Source organism: Anarrhichthys ocellatus, unplaced genomic scaffold (assembly GCF_004355925.1).
Source record: "Anarrhichthys ocellatus isolate YVR2014 unplaced genomic scaffold, GSC_Weel_1.0 scaffold248, whole genome shotgun sequence".
NCBI lineage: Eukaryota > Metazoa > Chordata > Actinopteri > Perciformes > Anarhichadidae > Anarrhichthys > Anarrhichthys ocellatus.
In genome coordinates this window covers 20,858-29,498 of record NW_022280278.1, presented here as the reverse complement: position 1 = coordinate 29,498, position 8,641 = coordinate 20,858, and the positions used below count along the sequence as shown (strand labels likewise).

The 8,641-nt window shown below is 46.5% G+C and overlaps 1 protein-coding gene across 1 annotated transcript in view; it reads right to left on the bottom strand.

The window, feature by feature from the left end:
• Positions 1–183, bottom strand: part of hm13 (histocompatibility (minor) 13) — a 28,448-nt gene extending 28,265 nt beyond the window's left edge. The window contains exon 1 of the mRNA XM_031879344.1: positions 139–183. Within this exon, the coding sequence (XP_031735204.1) occupies positions 139–183 (45 nt within the window). The remainder of the gene's footprint in view (positions 1–138) is intronic.
• Between the last annotated feature and the right edge of the window lie 8,458 nt (positions 184–8,641).

The window sequence follows — 8,641 nt, the reverse complement described above, 5'->3', positions numbered from 1 at the left end:
ACACTCGTCATAGATTGTTTAACCATTTATTGCAACAAATGGAAATAGTTAAATTTGCCGCTGATGGCTCCGCTCTTTGAATGCTCCCCGGATTAGCCAGCAGCTACCGAGCCAAAACAGGGAGCACCGAGCACCAACCCCTAAAACAACGGAAGCCAACGCCAAGTCTGGTATGACGTCCATGCTAAGCATCAGCCGGACTATGGAAAAGCTATGTGTAACAACGAGCTTGCTGCAGACCTCAGCAGACGTTATTTTAAGATTAAGGGCGCAAGCATGCATCCTAAACAAAATGGCGCCGTGCCAGAGGCAGCCTGTTGCTGCAGGAGCTCCCTGTGTGTTTTAATTTGAGTCTTTTTTCACTCTTTCCTCTCTTGTTTTAGTTCTCTTTTTTCTTAACGTTTGGTTTTTACGGTCAGACAACGGACCGTAACTTTTTTCTCAACTTCTCTCATGGCTTTGTTACTTTTCTCCCTCTGTGTAACGGAGAGCCACACACAATGAGCGGGGCCATTGTTTACTCCCGTGATCAGCTGATCGCGCTGAGTGAGCAGCGCGATCTCAGCGCCAGGCCTGAGATCCCGGCGGAGCTATGGTGAAGACGCCGGGGCTGCAGATCTGGAGCCAAACGGAGGGCGAAGAGGAGGCGGTACAAACCTTCAGTACCGGCGATACTAGTGGGGAACGTGAGGTCTTTGGCAAATAAGACGGACGAGCTCGGCGCGCTGGTAAAGGCCGAGAGGGACTTCCGTGAGTGCAGTGTCATGTGTTCCACGGAGACATGGCTGCACGCGGATTTCCCAGACCACAGTGCGTCGGTGCGCGGCTTCAGGACTGTTCGGGCGGACAGAGACGTTGTATGGATGCATCCATACTATTTGCCGAGGGAGTTCTCGTCCGCCATTGTTGTCACTGTGTACATCCCCCCCCATCAGCTGCCGCTGTGACAGCAGTGGACACCATCCACTCCACTGTGTCTGGACTGCAGATTCAACATCCAGGTGCATTTTTGGCAATTACTGGATACTTTAATCACACCACTCTGGATAAAGCCCTGCCAACTTTTCACCAGTATGTTGACTGCCCCACTAGGAACAATAAAATTCTAGACCTACTGTATGCTAATGCAAGGATGCATACAGTGCCACTGACCTTCCCCCCTTGGCAGGTCTGATCACAACCTGATCCTGTTAACACCCAGGTATGTTCCTCTGGTACAGAGGCTGCCTGTGACCACCAGGACTGTGAGGAGGTGGTCTCAGGAGGCTAATGATGCCCTACAGGACTGCTTTGAGTCAACGGATTGGGATGTGCTGTATGGACCACATGGGGAGGACATCAACAGCGTGACGGACTGTATCACAGAATATATCAAATTCTGTGAACAAACCACCATTCCATCCCGGACAGTACACTGCTTCCCCAACAAGCCATGGATCAGCAGTGACCTGAAAGCTCTTCTTAATAAGAAGAAAGCAGCTTTCAGGTCTGGGGACATGGAGCTCAGGAGAGTCCAGCGCGACCTGAAGGTGAAGCTCAGGGAGCGCAAGGACTCCTACAGGAGGAAGCTGGAGGCCAAACTCCAGCAGAACAACGTGAATGAGGTGTGGACTGGAATGAAGCAGATAACCGGCTTCAGGGTTGGAGGGAGACAACCAGGGGGCTCCCTGGAGAGGGCCAACAAGCTAAACTGTTTCTTCGATAGGTTTAGCTCACAGCCCTCATCCGTCTCCTCTGCACACCACACCTCGGCTGCCTCCCCCCTCTGGTGAGCTGCATGGACTCAGAGCCCTCTACATCAAAGGGCTCTTCCACCACTGACACTATGGCCACCCTCCCCCCCTCTCTGTGACGACTGGCCAGGTGAGAAGACAGCTGGAGCGACTACATCAAGGAAAGGCTACGGGACCTGGTGGCATCAGCCCCAGGGTCCTGAAGACCTGCGCCATCCAGCTGTCTGTCCTTCAACACCTATACAATCTGAGCCTGAAGCAGGAAGAAGTCCCGGTACTGTGGAAGACGTCGTGCCTGGTTCCTGTACCAAAGAAGACGACACCATCTGGCCTCAATGACTACCGACCAGTTGCCCTGACATAACATGTGATGAAGGTGCTGGAGAGGCTGGTCTTGGCCCACCTCCGACCGCAGGTGAAATCATCACTGGACCCTCTGCAATATGCGTACCAGCCTCATGTGGGAGTGGATGACGCCATCATCTACCTGCTGCAACGAGCTCAGTCGCACCTGGATGGAACCGGTGGCTCTGTGAGAATCACTTTCTTTGATTTCTCCAGTGCATTCAACACCATCCAACCAGTGCTGCTGAGTGAGAAGCTGCGGGTGGTGGGGTTTAACGCATCCACCGTCTCCTGGATCACTGACTACCTCACGGGCAGACCAGTTTGTCCAACTGGGCCGTGTGCTGTCTGATGTGGTGGTCAGTGATACTGGAGCCCCACAGGGAACTGTTGCGTCTCCCTTCCTGTTCACCTTGTACACCACTGACTTCCATTACAATTTTCTGTCATGCATCTGCAGAAGTTCTCTGATGACTCTGCAGTGGTCGGGTGTATAGGGGACGGACGGGAGGAGGAGTACAGGGCAGTAGTGGAAGACTTTGTGGAGTGGGCTGGTAGAAATCACCTGCGTCTGAACGTGGCCAAGACCAGAGAGATGGTGGTCGACTTCAGGAGGAAGACGACGGCTCCACAACCGGTGAGAGTTCTGGGAGATGATGTGGACATTGTAGAGGAGTACAAGTACCTGGGTGTCTCCATCGACAGCAGACTGAACTGGAAGACCAACATCAACGCTGTGTACAAGAAGGGGATGAGTCGACTCTTTTTCTTGAGGAAACTTCGATCCTTCAACGTGTGCAGCAAGATGTTGGAGATGTTCTACCAGTCTGTTGTGGCCAGTGCACTGTACTTCTCCGTAGTCTGCTGGGGGAGCAGCATTGGAGCCGAAGACACCAACTGTCACGGGACATAATGAGGACTCAAATGCAGACAGTCAGAGTAGTGAACAAAAGGTTTTAATAACTCACGAAACAAACACGTAATCCAAGGACGAGACAAGGGGGGGAAATCCGGCAGGACAAGGCAGGGTAAAAACAGGGCAGACAGACTGGGAAACCAGGAACGGGACTAGCAAAACGGGCGGGAAGGTAGGAAACAAAAACCAATGATCTGGCAGTGAGTGAGTGAAAGACAGGGGTTTAAATAGTGACTAGAACAGGTGAGGAGAGTTGTGCTGATGAGGGAGAGTGTGACTGGCAGGTGCACTGAATGAACTGATTAGGGACAGGTGAAGGAAGTGAGGAGCTACAGAAAACCACACAAAACACCCAAGGCAAAGCCTGATTGTGACACCAACAGATTTAACAAACTGGTTAAGAAGGCCGGCTCCATCATTGGCTGCAAACAAGACTATCTGGAAGAGGTGGTGGAGAGGAGGACACTGAAGAAACTATTGTCCATATTGGATAACCCGGACCACCCTCTCCACACCTACTGCAGGGACAGCGGAGCACTTTCGCCAACAGACTGATTCAGCTCCGCTGTCACAAGGACCGATACAGGAAAACATTCCTGCCCACTGCTATAAGACTCTATAATAAATCACCTCTGGCCAAATCATACACAAGACTATAGCACTGCTACACTGTTGTTGCTGGCGGCGATCTTGTGCACTACTGTTTAGTTTTTCCTACTTTAGTGTATATACTGTGCATTTTTATTACTTTATTTTCTTAAATTTAATAGGTCCTGCTCTGTTATTTTATTATATTGTATATATTGTGCATTTTCCATACTTAATATTTTTATCTTATTCTGCAACCTTGTTTGCTGCTGCCACAGACACATTTCCCCTTGGGGCTGAATAAAGTACATTTCTATTCTATTCCATCCTAAACGAGGCCATCCTACAGTTATGTGAAATATCTATATCTAGCAGCAAGACTGCTGCAGACCTCAGCAAACATTACGTTAATGTGGCGAAACAAAGGTGGGATGTGGTTTAAAGTTTACGTGGACATTAACCAATAGTCAGAGCACAACAACGCCACCGTAGGAATTTCACCAAAAGACTAAGTTTTGCCCACACAGTATCAAGGATTCATAGGACATTCAGGTTCATTATACAGATTAGCATGAGACGTGGTTCCAATACAAAAACAATCTTTATTATTAAACAGTGGTTCCCAGATAAGGTTAAACACAAAATACAAAAAAATAACCGTATACATTCATTTAAAAGAGAGGCGTAGGGCTGCGGCTTACCAGTGGCGAGGTAGAGGGGCACACCAAACCACAGCACACGAAGAGAGACACCAACACCCGGAGGCACCAACCCCACCACCTTGGCTTAGCAGCTCCTACAGGGACAAGGAACACAATTACAAAAGGCTCTGGTTCTCAGAAAGGAAAATCCAAAAAAGGAAAAAATAAGAAAAGACAAAACAACTCTGGTTAACTGATCAGCCAGGGGGGGGGGGGGGGGGGGGTGATCAGTAACCCAATTTATATAAACTAAAGGTCAGAGTGGGCCTTAACATCCCTTGTCAGAATACACATAGAATGGCTCAAACTAAAAATATGTTTTTCTCCATTAAAACAAGGGTGATGCTGACGTCAAACAGCACGGGACCGGGGCGAAACCCAGTAGGCCAAAGCCGTTGTTCCAACACAGCCAAAGGCAATGCGGGCATAGGCAAAACAGCGGTAAGCAAAACAGCGGTAAGCAAAACAGCGGTGTCCTTAAACGTGAGCAGGGTTAGCTGTAGCCGCTTTCTGGCAGCGTTCCGCTCGAACCCAGCCAAAGGTCCCCTGTGATACGGGATGACATCAAATTAATAGAATAATTATTAACACCAAAGTATATAAACTAGAAAAATAAAACCACTTATCGATCAGGCAATATTCGTCGGCTCCAGAAGGGGGGAGGAGGGGATGTAGCGCTGCTACCGGCTGCTATATAAGCAAGACGCGGTTATATAGTGTGATGACACCATAATACCATCAAATCAGGACCTAATCGAGACTCACTGACGGAACCGCAGGTGAGTTACCTGTGCAGGACGAGGGGAGCCCCAGAGATAGTCTATGAAATCACAGAAAGCCAATGTAATATCGAAACAGCACGACTAACAAACAATGCAGCAGCATTCTTGCATACCTGCAACAGCAGCCGAAGTCCGGCAGACCGGAAGCGGGAAACGCGTTTGACGTCAGGGGACAGCTAAGGGAATCCCCGTCGCATTTATATGATGCCTGGCCACCGTGATTGGCTAGCGATGGCCTTGCAATTAAAGGGAAGACACCGAGGCCCAGCGAGTGATAAAAGCTCCCTTCTGCTACATTAAGAATACAAAGGAGCAAGCATGCGTCCCAAAAGAGGTCATTGGTTGCAGTGGTTGCAGTGCAGAGGTTGCAGTGAAACCCAGCCAGGAACTTATTATTTTCATTTATTATCGTGCATTGGGGTTTGTAGTCTCTAAGGTAGCGCTCATAGCTTTTTGAACTGCAGTTATATTCAATTCAATTCATTTTTGTACAGCCCAAAATCACAAATCTGCCTCAGAGGGCTTTTCAATCTGTACACATGTGACATGTCCCAGGACCCTCACATCGGAACAGGAATAACATCCCCCAAAAAAAACCTTTAACGGACAGAAAAGAGGAACAGACCTTTGGGAGAGCAACAGAGGAGGATCCTCTATCAGGATGGACAGAAGTGCAATAGATGTCATCTGTACAGAATGACCAACGTCTGTGACTCCCAGGCGAACGCAACGTTCATAAGCTGCTGAGGACCAGCGACCCGTAGCTTCCAGTGTAGATGCTGGGACCAGAGCGGCTGCAGAGGTAGCTGCTCCGATGAGGAAGGGGTGCGAGGTGTATAGCTGAAGAGGATGTCCACCTCGTTTGCAGAGGAGACAGAGTCGGGTGGTAAAGCAAGACCTTGACGTGGCTTTTCTTTGTCGGTCAGAAACAAGGGTTCGTCTTGCATCGCACCAGGACGCTGTTGCAGGTACCTGGTTATTGAAGATAGAGGACAGAATGCAGTGTTGGTTAATGAGATAACGACGTTCGAACCTTTACCTTCCCTGTCAGTTTTTGAATGTTTGAGGTAGATGGAGTACATGCGAGCATCTATGATGATGTATGAAACAGTAAGATCATGCAAAGGATCGAAAGAGTCCGAACTGGTTGCAAATTCACCACACCAGAGGAACCCAGGTCTCCAGTCATGAGTCTATGCATAATCCAAAACACCCCAGCCTTAATTGAGACACCAGTTTGTGTGACAAAGGTAATGAAAAGCTTATCGTTGCTTCCTGGATGCTCTTTCTTTAAGCCGTTGAACAGGAGGCGAATGAAGCAGTTCCCGAGCAGGCTACAAACTGAGGGATCTGCACATCGTAAATGAAACTGAATACCTGCAATAATTGCTTTGATGGAAGAAGGTTGGATTTTTCGGGACTCAAAACAGTGCACAATAAAAGCACGAATCATCGGAAAGTTTACAGGCATGACGGGAACAGAGAAAGTTGCGCAGAAAGCAGTAAAATAGGACCATGCAGAGTCGTACATTTGTTTTGTAGATTTTGCCAGTCCAAGACGCATGTAACGGGATGCTGAATTCATGAAGGACTGAAGAGGACCTTCTAGGCTAGGAAAGTTTGGGAGAAGGCTGGGCAATGCAGGCTTTGAGGTGTGGCATGGGGGCAGAGGATTGTGAACTCCTGAATTTAAATCAGGACAAAGAGCCAGAAATGATATTATAATTATTATTATATAAGGCCAGGAAGGTGCGCTGCACGGAGAGTGAAATTACCCATGACGCATGACCAAGTTAGTCGTCTGACGAATCGATTGGTAACGCGAATAGAAGAGCGACCTTTATTTATTAAGTTTACAGTTGCCTCATTACCACAAAAAACTACTATTTGTTTCCGAGACCAAAGGTTTAACAGCACATTTATGAGACGTTTATGTGTTTCTGTAAATTGTAAACAAATAGAATATAGTGCAAAGAAATGAATATTGAATAGAACGAAACTGTAAATATAAAGTTCATAGTTTGTAGTTATGTAGATGTTTTAGTGTTGGAGGGTTATTGACACAGTTCGACTGAGTAAAGTGACGACCTGCAGGTAGAAACTGCTCTGTAGCGCCACCCAGAGGGAAACACCTGTCCTGTTTGGAGGCCGATCCAGACCAGACAGTGATCCAGACCAGACAGTGATCCAGACCAGACAGTGATCCAGACCAGACAGTGATCCAGACCAGACAGTAATCCAGACCAGACAGTAATCCACGTCCAGAGACAGACTGGAAATGTGTGAACATATAGGAATCTATTTCATTTGGGGCTGTAACTGACATTTTTCCTCATCAATCCAGCTGCTGATTATTTGTTTTAGGTAAGCAAAGGAATTGATTGGTCCATTGAATGTCAGAAAACAGTGTTGAAAGATATTTAGTTTAATATCAATGGACAAAGCAAATCTTCAGCTCTGTGAAGCTGAAACCAGTGAAGCAACTGGTGAGTGAACTGGTGCCACCTTGTGCCCATCTGGAACATGACAACATGCCATCAAACATGTTTTATATTTCTGTCAATAGAAGTGGTGGAATGACACCAAGTGCTGATAGTAATAAAGTCATGATAATTCACTCGATGCCTGTACTTCCATGTTGGTCTACTTTGTACGTCTTCTCCACTAAACCTCAGAGGGAAGTATTACACTTTATACTTCACTTATTTTATAATTTTAGTTACTTTACCAATTCAAAAAATTCATAGAAATATAATAAATGATGATTTATGGCTACAGATTACTGTTAACCGATGTGTTGAAATGAGCTCCACATTTAACATCTGCTAAATTAAAGTGACGAACATGTTTATGCATCAATAATTATAAAATATATTATTATAGCCATTCTGCATATTTCTCATTTATTCTACTAAGTATCTGAATACTTCCACCTCTGTGTCAATGCAATCTCAGCACCACCTGTGTCTCAAACAGTTTGTTTGGGTGACGTGTGAAACATCTTCACAAAGACGATCTCTGCAGGGAGGAAAACAACGTGTCTTCTTCGTTGGTGGAACAAGTTGTTCTGAGACACTTCCAGGTGCAGAACCACAGCAGCGCCTGCAGGTGTTCAGGAGGGCGGAACAAACACTGGGAGCAGATTGAGTGCAGCAGAAACATGAAGAGTCCAACAGCACAAAACTGAAATGTAATTTAATTAACGAGAGCTGTAGTTTTTATTGTAAATAAGGTTCTTTGCACGTTTATTTCACATATCTGTAGGTAATGAGCCCAGGTGTCAAAAAACATGTTCTGGAACAATTAGTACCCTCACGTGACTGAATGAAATTATGATAAATCATGTAAAAAGTGTTTCGTCTCTCTCCCTCTCTCTCTCTCTCTCCATCTCCCTCTCTCTCTCTCTCTCTCCATCTCCCTCTCTCTCTGTCTCTCTCTCTCTCTCAATTCAATTCAATTCAAATTTTGCTTTATTGGCATGAAAGTTTAGAAACAGTATTGCCAAAGCATCAAAAAATTGAACATACAATAACATCAATACACAACAATATCAATATAACAATAATATTAATACAA